Source organism: Pararge aegeria, chromosome 5 (genome assembly GCF_905163445.1).
Source record: "Pararge aegeria chromosome 5, ilParAegt1.1, whole genome shotgun sequence".
Taxonomy (NCBI): domain Eukaryota; kingdom Metazoa; phylum Arthropoda; class Insecta; order Lepidoptera; family Nymphalidae; genus Pararge; species Pararge aegeria.
In genome coordinates, this window is record NC_053184.1 from 15,525,813 (window position 1) to 15,551,628 (window position 25,816).

At 34.4% G+C, this 25,816-nt stretch overlaps 1 protein-coding gene across 1 annotated transcript; it reads right to left on the bottom strand.

Moving 5' to 3' along the window:
- Positions 1 to 1,665: 1,665 nt before the first annotated feature.
- LOC120623963 (loricrin-like) lies at positions 1,666 to 25,036 on the bottom strand. The gene is made up of 7 exons (XM_039890257.1): positions 24,906 to 25,036; positions 23,720 to 23,861; positions 18,765 to 18,949; positions 17,554 to 17,691; positions 13,555 to 13,692; positions 7,515 to 7,676; positions 1,666 to 1,966 (listed from the first exon to the last, which is right to left on the bottom strand). The coding sequence occupies exons 1-7, from the start codon at positions 24,977 to 24,979 to the stop codon at positions 1,813 to 1,815; spliced, it is 993 nt and encodes a 330-aa protein (XP_039746191.1). The 5' UTR covers positions 24,980 to 25,036; the 3' UTR covers positions 1,666 to 1,812.
- Between the last annotated feature and the right edge of the window lie 780 nt (positions 25,037 to 25,816).

Consider the following 25,816-nt stretch of genomic DNA (forward strand, 5'->3'; position numbering starts at 1 on the left):
TAGATTGAAGAAGTAAGAACGTGAGAAAGACGTACGTAATAGTCTTAAAATACGGCATTCTTGAATCAGGTTACTTAGTTGTTGACTTTTGGAACATTGGACAAGAGCTGAGCGACGCGCCGCGCCGTTCTGTTTTCTCGCGGCAACATATCGGCCCACAAATTTGCACGTAGTTAGATGCCAGGAAGCGGTGATAGCCCAGTGAGTGCATCGGCTTTCACGTGGAGACGGAGATCCCGGGTGCGTTTTTAATTTAAGCAATTTAAATATCACTTGCTTTAAACGGCGAGAGTTCTTTCCATAACGTTCTCGAGGGTGTGTGAAGTCTACAAATCCGCAGTTGGCCAGCGTGTTAGACTACGGCCTAATACGGCCCCTTCTTATTCTGAAAGGAGAACCGTGCCGTGTAGTTGGCTGGCAATGGGTTTAAGATGATGATGAGATGCCATTTAGTCTAAAATTAAAATGTTTACTAGCTGTGTTATGCGGCTTCGCCCGCACAGATTACGGGACGCAGCGTACTGCGAAATAGTCTGCCATCCACCCCAGTAAATCACATTTATTACACATAATTTACATAACGTTACGATTTTTTCCGTCGTATACTGCCAAATATACAACCCTATGATATTAAGTACAGAAGATAGCGATGAAACTTATTTCAACATATCTAAACAAACGACTGACGTGTGGGGTCAATATTATATGCATATCGCCAATCACAAATGTCCGTCCCAAGACCTTCACCCGCTTCAACTTACTTAAAATTACTTTAAATCATCATCATTTAGGCCTCGTAGAATACTGCGTTAGACGATTCAAACATTTTTTCGGAGGCATTTTTTCCTAAGACTGTACAGATCAATTCAGTGTGACAAAAACTGACGACCACTGACGCATTGTGTATGACTGGTATACTGACAAATGATCCATAGACTGTCATCTTAGTTCTTACAGTAAGAGGTTCAGTATTCCACACTCTTGCACTGAGCCGCCCAAACCTCAATGTCGCCAATACGAATATAAATCTCCCCATCAAGCGAAAAGTAGTTAGAAATAGACTATCCCAGGTAGTTACCTGGGATGTCTATTTCTAACCTGTCCACTAGGTGTAAGCAAGAGGTGTACTGTTCAACATAGGGTATATGGTATTCCTACACAACCCTGTATTAGCACAACTGTTTTTCTGACATTTAGCAGCATTCGATAGCGCTATATAAGCGACGTTAACCTAAGTCAGTCATTAGATTAGTGTCCAAAGTCAGAAATAGAATTCAGCTCCTATAACTAAGAAAGAGGAGTAATCTTTCCTAAGAAAGAGGAGTAAAGAACGACTCATATTATCAAGAATAAAGATGTTGAATATCCAAATTTTTATACACAGTCTGGCCATAAGGATTGTTACAAAAAAATACATTTAAATTTTGAACCTGATTTAATTATTTTATCTATTAGTGAAATCCTTTATTTAGATAATGAAAATTAGTGGAAAATGTAACTATTGCTTGTATAGATTTGTGTAATATCCAGGCAATATAGCTTGCTAGAAGTTCAGATAGACTTAAGATCAAATCTAACAGCCACTCAAAAAAACAATAGTTCCAAATGCTCCTAGTTATATAATTCAAACAACTTCGTTTGAGGAATCAAAATAACACACAGAAATACTTAGACTAAATTTATTCGGCTCAATGTAGAGAAAAATATTTTACAAGAAAGGATACATTATAGTTCGATTAATATTTTAATATAAAATATTATTTACATTCTTAAAGACTTACTTTTTAATTATTAAGTTTGAAAATTTAATTGTTATCCTCGCATATACACGGTGTTTCGATTATTGCGTCCATTTCCAATATTGTTGATTGTACTTCCGCAGTTGCCACTAGCACATCCTCCGCCGTAGCCGCCTTCGTTACCTCCGCCGTAGCCGCCACTGTCACCACCGCAACCATAGCTGTGGCTGTAATTTAAAATTATATAATGTATAATAAAATTGACCGGTATATCGATACGGCATTACGCTAAGTACCACATGCCGTCATCTACGCCACTGCATACTAGCGGTCCCTCACGACTTCGTCCGCGTATAAGTCAACCTTAAAAGATAGACGTAAGCTGTCACAATTTTTTTTGTTTCTTTAAGGGGAACAATTTTGTAATAGTTGATTTACCCGTTTACGCAGCGCACGCAGCGGAATCTACCAATAGGAAAAAAACCCGATTTTAAACATTATTCATTGTGCTACGCTTCTATTGGTCTAAGCGTGATTATATATACCCTATAGCCTTCCTCGATAAATGGGCTATCCAACACTGAAATATTTTTTCTAATCGGAACAGTTCCTGAGAGCATCGCTTTCAAGTAAACAAACAAACAAACTCTTCAGCTTTATATATTAGTATTATACTATTTAAAAATAGTATCTTGTATGTATTGTAGAAATCATCAGGAAAATATATTTTATTCAATATTTATTTTTTTAATCAATAACTGTGAAAAAAATTAACAAAAAAGTTAGAACTAAATATTTTCTACAACCTTTTTATGTCGTTGTTTGGCCAATAACTCTTTAGCTCGTGCATGCAATACTTTCAATAGTAAATATAGTGTAGTACATTTTTCAGGCTAAAATTGTTGTTTTTAGGAAAACGGTTATGGCATCTAGTCTTGACGGCCGATTGGTGCAGTTTGCAGCGACCCTGCTTTCTGAGTCCAAGGCCGTGGGTTCGATTCCCACTAATGGAAAATGTTTTGTGTGATGAGCACGAATGTTTTTCACTGTCTGGGTGTTTATATGTATATTCTAAGTATTTATGTATATTATTCATAAAAATATTCATCAGTCATCTTAGTACCCATAACACAAGCTACCGCTTAGTTTATGGCTAGATGGCGATGTGTGTATTGTCGTATTATATTTATTTATCTGTTATCTAGTTAGGTTGTGAAGAAAAGACAAACAAACAACACTGTCGCATTTACAGTATTAGTTAGATACACTTACCAAGGCGATGGTTTTGCTTCTACTACTGCCATCATAGTAATAACGCAGAGAATAAATACCAGAGACTTATTCATATTGATGATTTAATTAATATACAAGAAATTATCTAACAATGTGTACTCAAGAATGAGTTTCTGAATACTGAAGTTCATTTCGCTTTCCACTGGCTTATATAATATGGCTATATTACAAGCTGTGCTATTTACCTCGAGAAAAGTTCAAAAGGCCAACCTCGATAGTATAATTTATTTCTTGGTTCTTCCAAGTCAGTGCTCTTAGTATTCCCAAAAAAGATAACGCTTCTGAGTGAGTTCATAATAAAATATTTATAATTTTTTTAGGGTTTCTTACCTCATAACGTGAAAACGGTATCGTTAAAAGATTTCTCATATATGTATTGTCTGTCCGCTTGTTAGCTTCATTCAGGTTTCCTGCATAGTATATATTTCGGAGAGTGTGCTAAAGAACTGCTCGATCTAGATCCCCCTCGCCTTTTTACCATCGACCCCCGAGGCACCGTAAAGATCTGCATCCCTACGTGGTCGATATACCGCGGACGCATACAAAGCGCTTCGCATCTTGGTTTGTTACCCGCACCGCTAGGATCTGGAATGCCCTTCCAGCTTCTGTTTTCCCCAGTACCTACGACATGAGTACCTTCAAATCAAGAGTGAATAGGCATGTTCCAGGCAAGCGCGCTCCACTTTAGGCTGCATCATCGCTTACCATCAGGTGTGATTGCAGTCAGCGCTCGTCTATAAACATTAAAAAAAATAACTCATCATCATCATGAGCAAGGAACGGTCGTACCGAGCCAACGTACCGACTCATTGCTAAGGTACCTATTTAAGATCTGCCCGAATGCCGATTGGTGAAAACGATCATTATTACTCGTACCTTTCCGTTTAATCCGCGTCAACTATAGATTTCAGCGTATTGCTACATCACCTTAAATTTATTTATTTATTTAACTCTTTATTTGTACACTACTATGAAGTTAGGCAAATAAAAAAAACAATAAAAACACAAAGACAGAAGTGGAATACAAAAGGTAGCATTATCGCTTAGTAGCGATCTCTGCCAGGCAACCTTTGGATTAGGACAAGATGAGCGAGAGCGGACAGGTGGTGTAAAATTATTATAAACCTACATTCAAATAGCTAAATACAAATACATAAATAAAATTTCACAAATAAGAAAAATATAATAAATAAATATAAAAGTATAAACTAATGTATACTCCATCATACATAAATACTTAAGAACATATAGATAATAAAAATAAACATAAACAAGGTACTAAAAGTCGTCATTATAGTGCAAGATAATATGCTTTCACCGCGTTTTTAAATGTTACAAGCGATTTTGCCTCACGTATATTTAGTAAAATTTCCTTAAATAATGGGCGAAGTTTTTTCAATAATCACCAACTCATGAAAAACTGTAAAGCACTACAAACAACCTTCCGAGTTTTATGGATAACACTAATAAAACTATGTACTTTTATACAAATTTTCACCTCTTGGTTAAAGCTAAGAATGTAATGAATGTAAAAGGATAGAATGTAATCATAAATGCTTTCATCTTTGTGGTACTCAGAAATAAACTCTTGCAATTTTAAATTTCTACGTTTAGCCGTTCGAGCTGTAGGTTTGCTCTCAGTCGACCAGACAAAGTCTCTTATATTACCAGTTGTTGCCCTAGCTTCATCCGCATTTTTTTTTTATATAAACATCCCATAGAAACAGTTTATTTAAGAGTTTTGTGCAGCAGCAGCAGCAAAAAATAATCGATTAAGCTGGGTAAGCAACGCCCACGTATCTACCAAATTTATTAAATAATTTTATCCGATCTATACTTATAATAAAACTGTAACTGGAAGATTTCTGTACATTTAATATATTTATAAAATTTTTACCGGCTTTATAATCGATACTGAGTCCAAAACAGATTTTTATTTAATTTTTGTCTGTCTGTCTGTCTATCTGTCCGGGCATCACGTGAAACTACTGAACGGATTTGAATATCATTTGGTATAGTAGTAGCTGATATTCCGGGTCAACATACAGGATACTTTTATCCCGATAAACAATAAGTTTCAATGGAAAGATTTTTTTTTAAATTTGACTTCATAGGTCCGTTAAATTTGAACAGATTTTAATAATTGTTTTTTATTTGAATGTGCATACTATCAAGCATATTGCATCGTCTAAGCATATTTTAATGACGATCTGATAAATATTGTCGGAGATAAAGGATATACTTATATATACACTTCACAGATAACAGCAAGTCGCAAGGCGTATGGGACAACGATCGAATGTCCTATATCCTACTAATTTTATAAATCCTACTAATTATGGATGGATGGATGTTTGTAACGCTTTAACGCCACAACGAATGAACCGATTAGACTAAAACTTGGCAAAGAAATACAATATAGTCTGGAATAGCTCATAGGCTTTTATTTTTATCCCGGAAAAGCAAATAACTCCAACAGGATAGCATCGTATTTGTTTTTCTGTATTTGTCTTTCAAAGTCGTGGTTTTCTGGATAGGCATAGTTTAGGACCTGAAAAGTGACAAAGGCTTATTTTCTGTATGTCTTAGAAAAATTGAAAAGCTACCGAACGGATTTTCATACGGTTTTCACTCTTGGTTTTTTAAAGATAATAAAACCCGTAATAACCGTTTTTATGCTAACGAAATTGCGCGGGTCATTTTGTTTCAAATATAATTCTACAACCCACCACGTTACAGCGTCCACCCATTGCTTGAAGTCATAGCGTGATGTAAATAGCCTATAGCCTCAATCAAAATAGTAGTTACAGAGATTATCTGGTTGTAACATATAAAGGAACCGTTATTAACGGTGAAGGAAAACGTCGTGAGGAAACCTGCATACCTGAGAATTCTCCATAATGTTATCACAGGTGTGTGAAGTCTACCAATCAAAATCGTACACTTAGTTGACTCGTATGCAGAAGGAAAACAAAGAAAATTCCTGAACATAATTCTTTTATGAAGTGTTAGTGTTGACACCCTCATGAATGTGGCATGCTAAATCTAAAGACAGAGGGTTGCTGATGATGTCTGCTGAAGAGTGATAAACTCTGTCACTAAAGATTTTCACCAGATTTTTTTCCAAATTTAAACATAGCTAAACTGATAATGCGAATTTTCCAATAAAAAAAAAGATTCATTAAAACCGGTAAAGATAGAACAGAGTTTTGGTATTATAATGTCTAAATCTTTCATACCTTATCCCGCAGTTCCTATTGTTTTATGAGCTTAAATATTAACCTAGAGCATCAGCTGTACATGTACTAAATTACACTTAAATCCGTTTTGTAGTTTCCGCTTAACGCGCTAAAAGGCAGACAGACAGATAGACAAAATAAAAAAAAAACTGCTTATCTTCTCTATCGATATTTAAGCTTGCCCTGCTTCAATTTTTCTTCCAAGGGGATACCTTTACTTTACAAAGATAAATATATAATATATATATACCCTTCAAATTAATTGACTTGAAGGACTGGCGGTTTAGGATACGCGTTGATATTTCAGTCGGTCAGAACAAACACATATAATAAGTTAAAATATTACAAACTTTCCCGTATATAACCACCTTAAGGGTGGATTTTCAAAAAACCCTTTCTTACTGTGTGGTAACGTCATAAAAGAAACCTACTGTAGAAATTTCAGGTAACAAACCCCAGCGGCTTAGGCTGTGCGTTGTCATCTCAGCAATCAGTACTTTGAATTTTATTTCCATAGACGGATACTGCTTGATATAATAAACAAGATATTATAAAAGAGTAGCCATCAGCTAACAAAATATGTAATCCAAATGTTGGGTACGTTTAGATCAAATATTTTCTTATAGGGGTAAAACAGCGCTGCAAGTCATTTTACCCCGTATGTATCAGTCGATTCCTGAATTATATACATTGTTTGGTTTACTTTTCTGTTTTATGTCTTTTATGTTTTATGTGGTGTACTTTAAAAGTATTTTAATTCGTTTTTATTTATTCATTTAGTGTCATATTCAGTTAATGCTTTAAACTGTACATTCGTTCCATTGACTATTTTCTAACTTCAGGAATGTTTAATTGATGCTTAGGCATAGAAATAATTGTATGTCTATCTCTAGGATGCAAGCTATAATGTCAAATTACAAGATTGCAAAGTATTTCATATTCTTTAGTGCTAGGTACATATTCAGTTATAATAATAGCGTTTATCAATAATAAAGTAACTTAAATTTCATCTTATTTCTAATTAGTAGATAGGTAAAACAAAAGTAAATAGATTGTGGTAAATATTTTATTAGACACAAGTTTCGTATTTGAATGCAATAATAATTGGACTTGATTTATACGGCCCAAGTTATAATTAAATTAATTGATTGGGATGAAATAGAAATATTTTAATTTAGAATATTTTCTATAAATTTTTCTGACATAATCATTTTTATTAAGGAATTTTTATCCTCGTAAATACACAGTGTTTTGGTTATTGTATCCATTTCCAATATTGTTTGTTGTTCCTCCGCAGTTGCCACTGGGACATCCTCCGCCGAAGCCGCCACCGAATCCACCACCGAACCCACCACCGTGACCGCCACCGAAACCGCCACCGTTTCCAAGGCACTTTAAACTGAAACTATATGATAAAACATGTTGAATAGTCAAAAGTGGGAGTTTCCGGACGTTATTGGGAATAACATGCGGAAATTTGGAAATATTTAGTTCTAGAATTTTCTTTGGTCTAGTGGGAGGCTTCTGGCCGTTGCTAGTTACCACCCTACCGACAAAAAAAATGCCGTGAAACGATCTACCGTTCCGCTACGATGCCTCGTAGAAAGGGGGGGTTTTACTACCATCCTAGACTACAGTATCTTACCACCAGGTGAGATCGTAGTCAAAGGCTAACTTTTTGCGGAATCAATAAACAACATCCATTTATTTATTTTAGACATTCAAAAGTGCAACATAAACCGAATGGGTTTTTGCTTATGCCAATGCACTCTTCTGTTGGCACTCAATGGTGGCAGCCCTCTGAATTTAATTATAAATCGAATATAAAAAGTTGACATCAAATAATGAAGTAATTAGAGGGTCCTTATCGACATGGATGTGGAAAGGGATAGAAGTGCAAAATGTACTCTGCTATCTGAAATTTTGGGATTAGATTGAACGAGTAAATATTATGGATGCCAATAGAGCTTAAATATTATAGTTATTTACGATTTGTTCTAATTGGATATGATCTATACTTCAAATTATTATATCATCATCATCATCATTTCAACCAATCGACGTCCACTGCTGGACATAGGTCTTTTGTTGAGAGTTCCACAATCCACGGTCCTGGGCCGCTTGCCTCCAGCGGCTCTCAGCGACTCGCCTGATGCCATCTGTCCACCGCGTTGGGGGCCGATCTACGCTGCGTTTACCGGTGCGGGGTCGCCATTCCAGCACCTTAAGACCCCAACGTCCATCGGTTCTGTGAGCTATGTGACCTGCCCATTGCCACTTCAGCTTCGCGACTCGCTGAGCTATGTCAGTAACTCTAGTTCTCCTACGGATCTCATCATTTATGATTTGATCACGTAGAGATACTCCTAGCATAGCTCTCTCCATAGCCCGCTGAGTGACAAATTTAGGTACCCTTATAAACCCTTAAAAGCTAACCCTTACCTAACACGTCTGTGTAGTTCTGTAGAATTTCTGATTTCTCGTGAGATCAAGAAATTTTCCCACCGTGTTTTACAATTTAAAAACAGTTATTTTCATTTAACTTTCACGTTTCCATTGAAGATTTAAGATATCCAAAGGAAATTCTTGTGCTGTAAAAACCATTGATTATATTGGTCGATGATAAAAATTACACTTACCAAGGGGTTGGATTCGCTTGTACTGCAGCCAACATAGCGATAACGCAGAGTATAAATACCAGATATTTGTTCATAGTTATGAATTAATTGATATAATTTTAATAAAATGTTCACCCAAGTAAGAGGTTGCGAATACTGAATAACTTTTAGCTTACTCGAGCTTTATAGTGAAAAGTTTAAAAGGTCGAGCGCGATAGCATCGTTAATTTCTTGGTTCTTCCAAGTCATTGTACCTATAATTAGTATTTCCAGAAGAGATATAGAATGTTAGAAGCAGGTACGGACCTGCTGATTTATGTAAAAAATACGGTTTCACGAAAGTATGCTATAGATTAATAATTGTACCGTAATATGTTTAAAATATTGAACGAAAAATGATATTAACATCGTGTCTTAAAAATTGGTTCTTACGTTTGGTGAGAGCGCTTATTTAGCCCAACGGCTAAGTCTAGCAATTCAAAGGGGCAATAGCGCCAGCATTTTGGGTACCATGCACGGTAAGTGAACAGTTAGACGGCTTATATTTATTGTAAATATTAATTTGACTTTGTAATTATTATTTCCCTAGAAAAATATATTTTACCTTGTAGTTAAGATATTATATAAATAAATTATGTAGAATCCGTAAATATTGACCTAATACGATTATAATGTATTCTTAAATAATTTAAAGCGGTAAGCGGCAAACTAAAACCCAATATTTTCGAACTACATTTTTTTATTTTTGGTAGTAAATGAACTTCATCTTTCGTGGAATATCCTTTGTTTTCCCCACTGTAGCAATAATTTTACTGTACTTATTTACTGTATGGTATATACTCAACGAAATAAATTAATGAACAGTCTACCTATTGCACACGCAACTTAGTCAGAGTGTGGAATGCTCTGCAATTTTTATTAATATTTAAAAAGCTTCCTCAAAAAGTCTATTCAGTCTATTGAATACCCACACTTATAAAGCGTGAATTATTTAAAAATGCAAAAGTTTTTCGTTATTATTTTTTGTATTATCCTTTTAACGGCGATAATTGAAGCAAGGCAACTACGATGGTAAGTACCAATTTGTGATCTTATCCTGAGTATGTTTATTTAAAAGACTCAGATTCGGCCCCACTTAAATTTTTTTACACTGACTTCCAAATGAGGCTGAAATCCTCAATTTTGTGCGTTATTTCAACAATTTTTTCGTAACTTTATTTTGATTTTAAGAGACAAAGTACAATTATATAAGTTTTAACATATTATTAGCAAGTTATCTTTATGCACACAGTTAATTAGGTACTTAGATTATAATTAAAGGTAATCTTCAATAACTATTGTGATTGATTTTCTTACAGCAACGGAAGTAGAAGGTGCAGAAAACAATTGAGATACGTATTATAATCTGACAAAAAAGGTAGTAACGCTGATCGTGGCAGCCCCAATTGCCCAGAATGCTATATCTATATTCGCTGTCTGTCTGGTAAATGGGAAGATCCATATCTTCCCATTTACCAGACAGACAGCGAATATAGATATAGCATCCGGAACATTCCGAAGATTCCAAATTATGATAATCAGCCATACCTATGATAGAATTAATAACCGATAAATTTTAGTATAATTTGAAAAAATCTTGAAAAATGTAAGACGTTTTATTCCATATTTCACCCTTAAGTTAATCTGTCCAGCGGGCTGCAGGTCGTCCCATACTGTGATCTCTACCTGGCAACCGTAGCATAAATTATAAGCGAACCGTTAGAGATTTTTCGGAGCAGTAGTACATCTAACGGTTTCAACTAAGTTTTAATAGCGATCACCGCGGTTAACAATTCTATCTACTCAATTAATGGGAAATTAATATTTTTTGTAATATTTGAGGGTGGGAACATGGTCCATGAAAGTTTTAGCATATTTTTTTTATTTTATGGTCTACAAACCAGCAATTTACAAAACAGATTTCTATTAAAACGACGACATCATTTATGAAAGGAGTTTATCCAAATTAACGGTGCAAAAGTGATGTGTTATTTTGTATTTCGCCATGAAAATTAAATAAAAATCTTTATTTTAACAAATTCGATCACATTTTAGGTAAATTTTATTTAACCTCATTTTTATTGTTTATTTAGGTGTTTTGCTTTTATAAATTAAATGCATTTTTGTAATTCGAACATGTGTAATTGCTGTCCTTTTGTAAAGTAGAAACCATAAAACAATTTTACCTTTTCTCACTGCCTTAGCACGTAGCGCGTAATCATCAGTTTAGTAATAGATACATAAATCGCTTCAAATTTGGCAGTGTTGTATGTAAAACCGCCAAAAACTTTTTCCCTCTCCCAAGTCCCAAGGGAACTGCGCTTAATTACAGGATTAAAAGTATCCTTTGTCATTCCTTATAGTGTGAAGTCAAATCGTGCTAAGTTTTATTTGAATTAATATCCAGCTTCAGCGTAATGCAGCCAAGATGACAGACAGATTTTCAAAAAACTGGCTTAAGTATTGATTTTACGCATTGGCTTCCATTAATAACTGACAAAATACCTATAATACACAGAGTTGGGACTCTAAAAGTATAAATCGATACATAATTGAAAGAGTTTACCTAAGAACAACGAATCAAATGTCAAGTTGATGACAGCATTGTATTTATCATACCGCTGTGTAAAGTTGATTTTTTATCAGATTATAAAAATAAATTTTAAAATTAGGTCTGCTAAAATACCTATCGACCTAATAGTGCTACTTATACACCCTATCCCAATTCTATTCCTACTTATGTTATCAATGTGGAAATGCATTCGTTGATTTTTTATTTCTTCGGCTCGCGACAGGACAAAGATGAAGTGATTATAAAATGAAAAAGGTTTTTAAAACGAACGCTTATGGTGCCATTAAGTCTCACAGGACCATGGTGCCATTAAGTCTCTCTGTCACGACACTTTGAACTTATTAAAATTTTTAAAATGGCTACAGATAATGCTTGTTCAACTTAATGCAAGTCTAGTATCTTGTACAAAAAGTGCAAACACTAGAGAACTAAAACGAAAGCACTCCGTGCGTACGGTTAAGTAACGTAAGTTTTTTACTGCGTAGTCTTGAATCACATAAAAAAAAAAACACCGCCTCCCGCATGTAGGAGGTCCTGGATTCGACTTACGGTGGGTGCAATCTGGGAATTTATAGGATCTGAATTTTCTGTGGATGATCTAGCTAGCTAGCTTCGGCCCTTGTTAACGACCATCAAAGTCATCCCGCCTAATATTAAATGTTCCGGTACGATACCGCGTTAGGTATAATAAGGTTTAGGTTAGATTAAGTGAGGTTAAGTATCATATTTCTATTTTTATTTTTTTAATATTAATTCCCAAAAAAAAAGGCGTAGTTCTGCTGACTATGCGGTAAAGAAGATACGCCATAAGACCGACGTAGAAACTGCTAGGCTAGTCTATTTTAGTTACTTTCACAGCATGATTTCATATGGAATTTTGCTATGGGGTAATGCTTCTAATATAAATAAGCACTATTTTCGTGCTGCAGAAGAAAGCTGTTCGTGCGATCTATAAAATGGGTCCGAGAGAGTCATTGAGAGATCAATTTAAAGATGCTAAGATAATGACAGTGTATAGTCAGTACATATTTGAAAATTGAATCTATGTTCATAAATACGTTTCTAAATTAAAGAAAAAATGTGACTGCAATAATTTGTACATCAGAAGTAAAAATAAAAGTGCAATTTACTAGGTTACATAAAATTCATAATTCATTTAAAGGAAATTACATACACTTCTTCAATAAACTACCCATTGACATCCCATTGACATCAGTTTTGTATTAAACGTAATATATATATATTATATATAGATAACTCCTATTATAGTATAAAGGACTACGTAAATGATAAAAAAGCTTGGGTGTGAATTATTTCTCTATTCAGGTTACTCTTCTAATATGAGATGGTGATAACAAAAAAAAACACCCGGCTAAGTTTGTTGTGGGCTTCTTCTTAGACAAGGACGTGTTTGGAACCCTCATAGCTTTAGTTTTAAGTTTACGAATTTGTTTATCACCATCATCTGACTACCGTGTACTTCTCATGTAATGTACGCATCAAAACTGCTACCTATGGACCGGGCCTACTTGAATAAATATATTTATGATTTTAAATTTTACTTTGACTAACAATTAACAACTATTTAGGATGTTAGCTATAATGGTGGTAGAGTCACTACAAACATACATACTTGACGTTTCAAAAGTGCTTATAAAGTGGGCCTACTTGAAATAAATGAATTTTTAATTTTTAATGTCAAATTATGAGATTGGTAAGTATTTCATACCCTTTAGTCGAAATAAGGGATCAAAATGATAGGCTGCATATTCAGTTATAATAATAGCGTTTATTAACAATTAAGTAACTTACAATTCATCTTATTTCTAATTGGTAGATGGGCACAACAAAATTTAATTTGTTTTAATAAATATTAAGTTTTATATTATACATATGTTCAGAACGGAATGTCAATTTCAATAATAATTGAACTTGATTTTCGGCTCAAGTTAAAAAATTTATTACTTTGAATGAAATATTTTTATTTAGAAAAATTTATGTATACATTCTTGATATATTCATTTTTATTAAGGAATTTTCATCCTCGTAAATACACAGTGTTTTGATTATTCTGTCCATTTCCAATATTGTTGACTGTTCCTCCGCAGTTGCCACTGGGACATCCTCCGCCGACGCCGCCACCGAGCAAACCACCGAAACCGCCACCGTTTCTTCGGCACTTGAAACTGAAACTGTATTATAAAACATATTTAATAGAATTAAAAGTGGGAGTTCCCGTGCTCTATTGCCAGCGGGGATATTTGAAATTTATGACTTTGGAATTTTCTCTTCTCTTGTGGCTGTGGGTTTGGGCGTTGCTAGTTACCGCCCTACCGACAAAAAAATGTCGTGAAACGAATTAGCGTTCCGCTACGATGCCGCGTAAAAACCGATACCTAACAGGTTTGCTTACTACCATCCAAGACTACATTATCTTACCACCAGGTGAGATCACTGTCAAGGGCTAGATTGCAGATTAAAAAAAAGTACATTATTTTATTTGAAACATTCAAAGACGCAACATAAACCTAAATGGGTTTTTGCTTGAGTCAATGATCTCTTCTGTTCTATATAATCTGGTTGGCAACCTAAATTCATTATCATATACACATTCATATCAAATAATGAAGTTATTAGGATCCTTTTCGAGATTTACTCTCTATTTTATATAGTACTAGCGGATGCCAGCAACTTCGTCTGTGTGAAATTTCTGATTTCCTTTGAGATTAAGAAATATTCCCACAGTGTCTTTGCCCAGAAAGCGGATTTGGGAGTGAAATTATTAAATACTTTTCATAGCTGCTTTTCTTTAATTCTAACCGAACGCCAAAATATTATAGATGTTATATAGATTATGTAGTAATGTACTCGTATATGTATCGTGGAAAAATATGGCATTACAGAATAACAGTTATTGACTGAGATATCTTTATATATATATTTCTTGTGTGCGTGTGTATGTAACTTAACTCCTCCTAAACGACTGGACCGATTTGAATGAATTTTTTGGTAAGCATTTGGGTGGCACCCTGGATGGTTTAGATTCACAAATCAGCCCGAGAGATAGCGCTGTGGTCCACTAGTAATATATATATATTTTGGTATTGTTATTTGTAATGGAAGTTTAAAATAGTTATATTCTTTTAACTTTCACATTTTGATGGAAGATTTAAGGTATTAAGGTATATAAAGTATTTTATTGTAAAAACCTTTGAATATGTTCGTCGATGATAATAATTACACTTACCAAGGGGTTGGATTCGCTTGTACTGCTGCCAACATAGCGATAACGCAGAGAATAAATACCAGATATTTGTTCATAGTTATGAATTAATTAATATAATTTTAATAGGATGTTTACCCAAGTAAGAGGTTGCGAATACTGAAGTATCCTTAGCTTACTCGAGTTTTTATATTATAAATTATTGTGGAAAGTTTAAAAGGTCGAGCACGATAACATTGTTTATTTCTTGGTTATTCCAAAACATTGCACCTATAATTAGTATTTCCAGAAGAGATACAGAATTTTTGAAGGAGGTAGGACCTGATGCTTTTTATAAAAAATTTGGTTATTTCTACTACTACCTTAGATTTCGATCCTGTGTCAAGTTTAAAATATTGAACTAACAAGATTATAATATATTTTTAAGTAATTTAAATAACATACTAAAACCCAATATATTTTGTATGGTTATCCGCATAAAAATATGCGAGCTGGCCACCGCTAAGCAAAAAAAGAAAAAATTTGGAAAAGTAAGTGAACCGATCAACAGAACAGTGATTTAAGTTTAAACGTATTTTTAAAAATCCCATCATTAGGCTATTTCTCGATTTGATAAACTTTTGATGCAACCAGTTAAATACCTACTTAGATTATGTAGAATATAATAGAAATCATCATCATGTCAACTCAGCGGTCCGGTCTACTATATGGTTTAAGCCCTAGTCCACGGCGCTGGCCCAGCCTGCCTTTGAAAACATTATGGAAAACTCTCAGGCATGAAGGTTTCCTCACGATGTTTTCCTTCACCGTCGAAGCAAATGATATTTTAATTACTTAAAACGCACATAACTTAGAAAACTGAAGGCTATTACCGCTAGGTACATGAATCATTATAGGTGATCTACAATAATTTATTGTGATTTCTTTTCTTACAGAATCAGACATCAGACAACGAAAGTAGGAACGTTGAACGTGGGTAACCCCAATATATTGCGATAATAGAAATAGTATTCTGAAAACGATAGTTCAGAACATTCCTAAGATTTCAAATTATGATAATGAGGCATATCCATGATAGAATTATAATCGAACAATTTAAGTAAAATTGAAAAAATATCTTGAAATTTGTGAAACCTTTACTCATTCCGTAAATCACCCGTATGGGGGAACCATTTTCAAAAACTGTGAATGTATGTTTGTTTATATGTTTGTAACCGACTACTTTGGACTTGATTTTGACCCTCTTCGAACGGTCTCATTTCGTGCAAACTTTTATAGATATATCGATGACCGATGACAAAACACTAACTAGATAAGATTCTTCAATTTTTCAATATATGTACTTTTCTTCCTGGAAATTTTCAGGCAGGAATAACGTTAATTTTAATTTTTAACCATCAATTAACAAATTTGATGGTAAATGGATTACCGATTAATTTTGCTCTAATAGAAATAATAATTTAAAAAAAAACTAATTAAATGAGCTTTTATGAACAAACTAAACTAAAAGGTAGAAATTAGATTGGTTTTTTTTACCAAGTGTGCTTTTTAGTTTTTTTGAACTATATATTTTTATTTATTCAAAAGCCCAAATACCCAATTTTAAGACTTTAACTTAAAACACTCCAAGGATCACTTACGTGTCACATACATTTAGCAGTTAAGGATGCAGGTTGTCTAACAGTCAGGCAGAACAAAGTCTTTAGTTCATCATCATTGTTTTAGCTCGAAACCATAGTTTAGATTATTTGTTAATTTATAGTCTCTGACGATTTTGAACTTGGCTACGCCGTGTCCGTCAACTGAGAGCTGTGAGACACTTAACTTTTTGCCGGCGCTTTTTTTCCGATCGGATCGCGCGCATTTTGTTTTTCCCGCCCTTTTGTTAGCTTTTCTGACAAGGGAAAGTAATTCTATTGAAAGTGAACTGAAAGTATTTGCTTGTGGTCTAACTATCCTCAAGCTGTGACCACGTGTATTTATCGCGATTCAACAGGAGTTCAAGTGTCGGTATGAGTCAACGCTCTTTCGTGAAACCCAGGACTGAAGTTCGGTGCCGACTCACCGCGAATCTGTACTAAAAGAGGGAATTTTACACTACATAACCTAAACTTTCTCTATTCACACACGTATAACCTCGTACGGTACAATGCCACCGAAGAAGCCCTCTCAGGTGAAAACAGGTACTTTGGCAGTCATATTAATTTGTAGTCTGTAAGGAAGGAGGGTCCACAGCATACAGGCAGCTGTTTAACATCTCGGGCATCTCGCTGTGGGCCCCGGGAAGTCCTTGAAGTTTGTGGATGTGAGCAGTGGCCCTAACAATCATGTTTCGACCTCAAAGAGGTCAGTGCTACTTATACACCCTATCCCAATACTATTCCTACCTATGTTATAAATGTGGAAGTGCATTCGTTGCTTTTTCATTTTTTCAGCCAGCGATAGGACTACAGATGGAGTGACTTTAGGATTTAAATGTTCTACAATAAAAATGAGTTAGTTTTGTAAGGCCAAATTCTGAAATAAATACTGTTATTCGGTGTTGGTGTTAGGTTGATGCGTGCAAAGTTATTTTTATGGGAAGGAAAACGTTTTTGATAAAGGTACAATGAAAGGTATAAAGAAATGAGGGAAATTAATAAAAAATAGCATTTACATTTTCATAATTATTTATTTTCTTTAAACATACTTAAAAGTAAATGGTTATATAATACGCAGTAACATTATTTGAAGTCATACGATTCCCAGAGCACCAATAATGCTGTCATCATTTAAACAAAAAAAGTCGTGTCGTCAACGCTTCATATATACTGTGTTATCGTTTCCCTGCCCATTTCCAATATTATTAGTGGTACCGCTGCCGCAACCGCCGCGTCCACAGCCACCACCACCACCACCACCACCACCACCACCACCACCACCACCACCGTTGTTACCACCCCATCGCTGTCCACACCACCATAGTCCACTGTAAAATATTTACAATTTACTGCAGGAAGTAACAAAAAATGCTGCGAACTGTATTGATCATCATCACCATCATCAGCTTAATGATGCCTCACAGCTGGGTTCACACTAATAAGAGGGATTAAAAGCATTGACCAACCACGCTTTAGCAATATGATAAAACTCATTCGAACCGCGTTTGATTTTAAAAAATCCAGAAAAAGATATAAAAAACGTGTAACGGAATTACGAAATACTATTGAAGGGTGCATAAGTATTTTTCATAAGGAATGACCTTGTAAAAATATTAAATCTAAATTTCTCTAAACAAACTAATTCAAACCATTCTAAGTGTTTACTTTTGACAATCCTATTCAAGTTAAAAGACTGCCACGTGCATAGTACCTTCGCTACGCGAAGCGTACCTAATAAAGTGGCAGGAGTCACTTGACTTTATTTTTGCATGTAATGTTAGAGCTGTATCTAATTTATTTCAGTAAAAAATGGCAAGAGTTTATTCAAAAACTATTGGCGTTTCGGTTTCGCAGATAAGTCTCAGAGACAGTAAATAATGTACCTCTAAACCCTCCGAAGTATTATTTCGGTTTTCATTTACACGTTGTGTGTAACTTTATAAGTTAATCTATAAGTGGCCTTAGTAATTAAAAATATATATTTTTTTAATAATAACCTATAAATAATAAAAATAAATAGACGGTTAAGATAAGTGCGTTCACACAAATAAAGATAACTTTTGTCATAGGACCATAGGATATTTTTTATTTATCTCGGAAAAGTGCCTGGTTAACATTCTCGCGGTATTTAAAACAATAGTATTTGTTACTTTTGCATGGATACTTAGCCAAAGCGATCTCGGTGAAATTTTGAATACAGATAGCTTGCATCCTAGAGAGAGATTCATTTTTTCTTTTCATTTATTTAAAATATGTATTTTAATTCGAATTGTATTCGATATATAAACGAGTCCCAAGTGGCTAAAGGACACAAACATCACAAAACCCTGTAATTTTGTCACACTCATAAAAGATATATGTCAAGTAGTGCTAGGTAACAAAAGAAGAAGAATTTACTTACCAAGGTGATGGTTTCGCTTCAACTATCACCGACATAGCGACAACGCAAAGTATGAAAAATATAGACTTCTGCATGTCGACTATTTCTTTAAGATATATAAGAGAAAGATGAATATTCAATGTTGATATTTCGGATACTGAATTGCAATATCCCAGCAAGTCATATTTATATAACTCTGAGATAAACTGCAAAATAACGTAAAACCCAGGGTATTCTACAACATTGTGATAAACGCTCTCAATTGGCTTTCGAAAGCTATAAGTTGTATGTTTATTGTTTTATTATTTGCATTACATCATATGATGAATAGTTATTTTTTCATTTCACGGAGTTTGCCGTCCAGTAATTAAATTGTTGGAACTCGGTTTCGTTATTATTATAAATTCTATTGGGATAAAAAGTTTTGCAACAAAGTCTACTTTGAATTTATGGTATACTTATGCTATGGGGTTGTATCAAAAAAAAATAACATTCCGGGGACATGACCCAGCAATCGAACCCTTCCTGGGGTCGATTGCTGGGTCTCGCGATCCTTGGTTGATTTGAGCAGACCAATGAGGTTTATTTCTAACTAGCGGACCCGTTCGACTTCGTCTGCTAATGAGTCAACTTCAAAAGTAGTCGTATGCTGTCGCGGACTGTTTTATAGAACTTTAAAGAAACAATTCCGATATACTTCCTACATATTTCCGTCGTTTGGCGTAACGTTTACCATTCACGCATCGTACGCATCGGAATCTCTCAAAAAGGATATTTTTTGCAGTTTTTGCAACATTCTTCATTAATGATGGTAGCCATTGGTTGTAGCGTGATGTTTTATAGCCTTAATTAATACTATCAATGCAAAATAAAATTGAAATCGAAACAGCATTTTCTGAGATTAGCGCGTTCAACCAAACAAACTCAAAAGCTTGATAATATTTCAACTATATCCATCTAAAAAAACCACGTCAATCTAAAACTCCGTTGCGTGGAATTTCAGGATGGTACGCATGCATTCGATCGTTGTCCCATATGCCTTGCGACGTGCTGTTATATGTTAAAAGTTATGTCCTTTATCTCCGACAATATTTATCAGATCCTTATTAAAATAAGACACTACTTACTTTATAGTATCCTCTTTCAAATAAAAAAGAATTATTAAAATTGATTCAAATTTAACGGAGTTATGAAGTTAAATTGATAAAAAATTTCATCCCATTTCCCGGAGGAAACTTACTGTTTATCGGGATAAAAAGTATCCTATATGTTGACCCGGAATATCAGCAACAACTATACAAAATTTTATTTAAATCCGTTCAGTAGTTTTCACGTGATGCCCGGACAGACAGACAGACAGACGGACAAAAATTCAATAAAAATCCTTTTTTGGACTCGATATCGATTATAAAGCATCCCCCGGTCAAAATTTTCAAAAAATATTAAATGTACAGAAATATTCCAGTTACAGATTTATTATAAGTATAGATTATTAAGTTATAATTATATAAGTTAACTTAGTTTATACAAAATAGAAATAGTACAAAACTTTATTGCAATAAAGCACGGTACGAAAAACACAAAGAAAACAGTAATAGTACTTAGTGCTAGGATGCACAGGCGGCCTTATCACTAATAGTGATCTTTTAAAGCCAAGTCAAGCGTTATTGGTGCATAAAGTATAAAAAAAAACTTACATGAATATATGTATTTATGGTAAACATACATAACTTATACAATTTCCTAATTTGTAAGTACTTTGTAAAGATATCGTTCGCTAATAGATTTTTACTACAATCGACAGTATTATTTTTTTTAATTTTCATTTAAAATTAAAGAGATTCAGATTCAGTTTTTTATGTTTGTTACCCGATTCGGAACCTTTTTCGATCGAAGCCGTATACTTCCTAGATAATTCCATTGTAACTAAGTCTAGATACGAGTATATGTGTGGGAAAAATCGCGAGGGGTATTTTTGATAGTAGCTTGTGTATTTTATTCTAAATGCACGATTTGATCATTAAAAGAACGAGACCACGGCCACCGGAAGACACAATAGTAATGATTTAACGAGTTGCAATTCAAAATATTGGAGTTGCGACTCGATTTCCTTAATATTGTATGGTTGCTAAGTCATTTATATCACTACCAAATTACAACTACTCTACTACTCTTCTTTTCTACTACTCTACTACTACTTTAGTACTACTCATAATACCAAAGGACCACTCATAATACCTAACCTAACCCAACAATTAACGTCCCTGCATCGTGACAAGCAATATTTTATATAAGGTGAGCCGTTCACATTTGGCTACGATACCTAAGATAATATTAAATAAATAATAATAAACATACTTTATCGTCATCTAGCTCCAAAGTAAGCGTAGCTTGTGTTATGGGTACTAAGATGACTGATGAATATTTTTATACATAAATACTTACAATATACAAATAAACACTGAAAACATTCATGCTCATCACACAAACATTTTCCAGCAGTGGGAATCGAACCCTCGGCCTTGGACTCAGAAAGCAGAGTCGTTGCCCACTGCGCCAGTCGGCCGTTAAATACTTACAAACCTACTTAAGTTGGAATTTCATTTGTTAATTATAGATAGTATGTTAACTGGTCTGGTTTTCTGGGAGGCATTGGCCAAGGCTAGTACGCGCAGTTTGGCGCAACAAAAGATTGAACTTAATTTATTTGTTTTTTTTTTTAATAGATGACTCTTACGTGAAACCCAGGACTGGAGTTCGGCGCCGACTCACCGCAAATCTGTACTAAAAGAGGGAATTTTACACTACATAACCTAGAAAGTTTAGGTTATGTAGTGTAAAATTCCCTCTATTCACACACATATAACCTCGTACGGTACAATGCCACCGTAGGAGCCTTCTCAGGTGAAAACCGGTACTTTGGCAGTCATATTAACTTGTAGTCTGTAAGGAAGGAGGGCCCACAGCATACAGGAGTCCTTGAAGTTTGCGGATGTGAGCAGTGGCCCTAACAATCATGTAGGCAGTCTTCAAGCATCCATTGCTGAAAATAGGCCTATCCAAGAGCGCGCTATAATACACGGTCCTCCGTTTTATACATATACATATTTCTCGTATATATAAGCGTACTGTTAATTATGATGATTTTTCTGAGCAGTAGTAGTCTACCTAGTAAGTTTTAATAAGGGTTACAGAGGTTTTAACAACGGTTACGGAAAAAAGTGCGATCCGTCCGATCTTCAATTCTATCTATCAGATTAATGGGGTCATCGGCAAACATAATATTCACTACGTTGTAGAATTCCGGCTTTTAAGGCTGGAAAATCGGGAAGATAGTTTTAGCAGATTTTTTTATTTAGTGGCCTACACATCTGCAATTTAGAAAATAGGTTCCTTTTAAAGCGTAGACATCAATTAAGAAGTTGGATAAAATCCATCCAAATTCAAAGTCGTATTTTCAATTTGGCCATAAATCGATGTTTAAATAAATAGCTTTATAAAAATAAATTCCATCAAATTTCAGTAGGTACATTTTAGTTAACCTTTTTTATTGTTTATTTGCTTTTATAAATTAGATGCGTTTTTGTAATTTGAACGTGTGTATATTTTTGTCTTTATATAACCCAATTAAGTACAAACCATGGAAACGATATTAACGTTATCTTCCATAATGCCTTAGAGAGCACGTAAAGTCATAAGTTCAATAATAAATATAAAAATCGTTCACTTTTGACGGTGTTATTGTGTAAAACCGCCTGAAACTTAATTCTCTCTCCCAAGGGAACTGCGCTGAATTAGGGGATACAAAGTATCCTTTGTCATTCGTTATAGCGGTAACTCAAATAGTGCTATTTTGCCATACTGCTGTGTAAAGTTAATTTTTTAACAGATAATAAAAATAAATTTTAATTTATTAGGTCTGCTAAAACACCTTTCGACCTCATAGAGGTCAGTGCTACTTATACACCCTATCCCAATACTATTCCTACCTATGTTATAAATGTGGAAGTGCATTCGTTGCTTTTTCATTTTTTCAGCCAGCGATAGGACTACAGATGGAATGACTTTAGGATTTAAATGGTTTTTAAAACAAATTCTTATGGTGACATTTACCCTCTCTGTCACAGCCCTTTAAACAGGTCATTATTTATGATATTAAAAACATTTAAAATGGCTACAGATAATGCTTGTTCAACTTGATGCAAGTGGACGAAAAAGAAAATGTTTTTTTTTGTACAAAAAGTGCAAAAGCTAGAGGACGAAAATGAAAGCACAGGAAAACACTGAAACACAAGTGTACGTTTAAAATAAGAAACAAACTATTTTTTTAACTGCGTGGTTTTGAATCATTGCGACAAATATCAAAATAAAACATTGCCTCCCGCAAGTAGGAAGTCCTGGATTCGATCCCCGGCGAGGGCAATCTGAGAATTTATTCTATCTGAATTTCCTCGGATTATCTACTGAGAGTCCCATCCCGTCAATTATTAAATGTACCGGTACTGCTGCATTAGATATATTAAGGTTTAAGTTAGAATAAGTGAGGTATCATATTTTGGTATTATAATATTATGGGAAGTATCATATGTTAAATATATAATTTTTTTTCTCAAAACCGTATTTATTTACATTAAATCGCACAGTTCTTCAATAAAAATGAGTTAGTTTTGTAAGGCCAAATTCTGAAATAAATACTGTTATTCGGTGTTGGTGTTAGGTTGATGCATGCGAAGTTATTTTTATGGGAAGGAAAATGTTTTTGATATAGGTACAATGAAAGGTATAAAGATATGAGGGAAATTAATAAAAAATAGCATTGAAATTTTCATAATTATTTATTTTCTTTAAACATACTTAAAAGTAAATGGTTATATAATACGCAGGAATATTATTAGAAGTCATACGATTCCCAGAGCACCAATAATGCTGTCATCATTTAAACAAAAAAAGTCGTGTCGTCAACGCTTCATATATACTGTGTTATCGTTTCCCCGCCCATTTCCAATATTATTAGTGGTACCGCTGCCGCAACCGCCGCGTCCACAGCCACCACCACCACCACCACCACCACCACCACCGTTGTTACCACCCCATCGCTTTCCACACCACCGCAGTCCACTGTAAAATATTTACAATTTACTGCAGGAAGTAACAAAAAATGCTGCGAACTGTATTGATCATCATCACCATGATCAGCTTAATGATGCCTCACAGCTGGGTTCACACTAATAAGAGGGATTAAAAGCATTGACCAACCACGCTTTAGCAATATGATAAAACTCATTAGAACCGCGTTTGATTTTAAAAAAACCAGATAAAGATATAAAGAACGTGTAGCGGAATTACGAAATACTATTGAAGGGTGCATAAGTATTTTTCATAAGGAATAACCCTGTAAAAATATTAAATCTAAATTTTTCTAAACAAACTAATTCAAACCATTCTAAGTGTTTACTTTTGACAACCCTATTCAAGATAAAAGACTGACACGTGCATAGTACCTTCGCTACGCGACACGTACTTAATAAAGTGACAGGAGTCACTTAACTTTATTTTTGCATGTAATGTTAGAGCTGTATCTAATTTATTTCAGTAAAAAATGGCAATAGTTTATTCAAAAACTATTGGCGTTTCGGTTTCGCAGATAAGTCTCAGAGACAGTAAATAATGTACCTTTTAACCCTCCGAAGTATTATTTCGGTTTTCATTTACACGTTGTATGTAACTTTATAAGTTAATCTATAAGTGGCCTTAGTAATTAAAAATATATATTTTTTTAATAATAACCTATAAATTAAATAAAGCGCGTGCACACAAATAAAGATAACTTTTGTCATAGGACCATAGGATATTTTTTATTTATCTCGGAAAAGTGCCTGGTTAATATTCTCGCGGTATTTAAAACAATAGTATTTGTTACTTTTGCATGGATACTCAGCCAAAGCGATCTCGGTAAAATTTTGAATACAGATAGATAGCTTGCATCCTAGAGAGATTAATTTTTTCTTTTCATTTATTTAAAATATTGGATGTATTGTATTCGATATATAAACGAGTCCCAAGTGGCTAATGGACACAAACATCACAAAACCCTGTAATTTTGTCACACTCATAAAAGATATATAGTAGTGCTAGGTAACAAAAGAAGGAGAATTTACTTACCAAGGTGATGGTTTCGCATCAACTATCACCGACATAGCGACAACGCAAAGAATGAAAAATATAGACTTCTGCATGTCAACTATTTATTTAAGATATATATGAGAAAGATGAATATACAACGATGATATTTCGGATACTGAATTGCAATATCCCAGCAAGTCGTATTTATATAACTCTGAGATAAACTGCAAAATAACGTAAAACCCAGGGTATTCTACAACATTGTGATAAACGCTCTCAATTGGCTTTCGAAAGCTATAAGTTGTATGTTTATTGTTTTTTTATTTGCATTACATTATATGATGAACAGTTATTTTTTCATTTCAAGGAGTTTGCCGTCCAGTAAATAAATTGTTGGAACTCGGTTTCGTTATTATTATAAATTCTATTGGGATAAAAAGTTTTGCAACAAAGTCTACTTTGAATTTATGGTATACTTATGGTATGGGGTTGTATCAAAAAAAAAATAACATTCCGGGGACATGACCCAGAAATCGAACCCTTCCTGGGGTCGATTGCTGGGTCTCGCGATCCTAGGTTGATTTGTGCAGACCAATGAGGTTTATTTCTAACTAGCAGATCCGCGCGACTTCGTCCGCGAATGAGTCAACTTCAAAAAGTAGTCGTATGCTGTCGCGGACTGTTTTATAGAACTTTAAAGAAACAATTCCGATATACTTACTACATATTTTCGTCGTTTGGCGTAACATTTACCGTTCACGCATCGCACGCATCGGAATCTCTCAAAAAGGATATTTTTTGCAGTTTTTGCAACATTCTTCATTAATGATGGTAGCCATTGGTTGTAGCGTGATGTTTTATAGCCTTAATTAATACTAGCAATGCAAAATAAAATTGAAATCGAAACAGCGTTTTCTGAGATTAGCGCTTTCAACCAAACAAATTCAAAA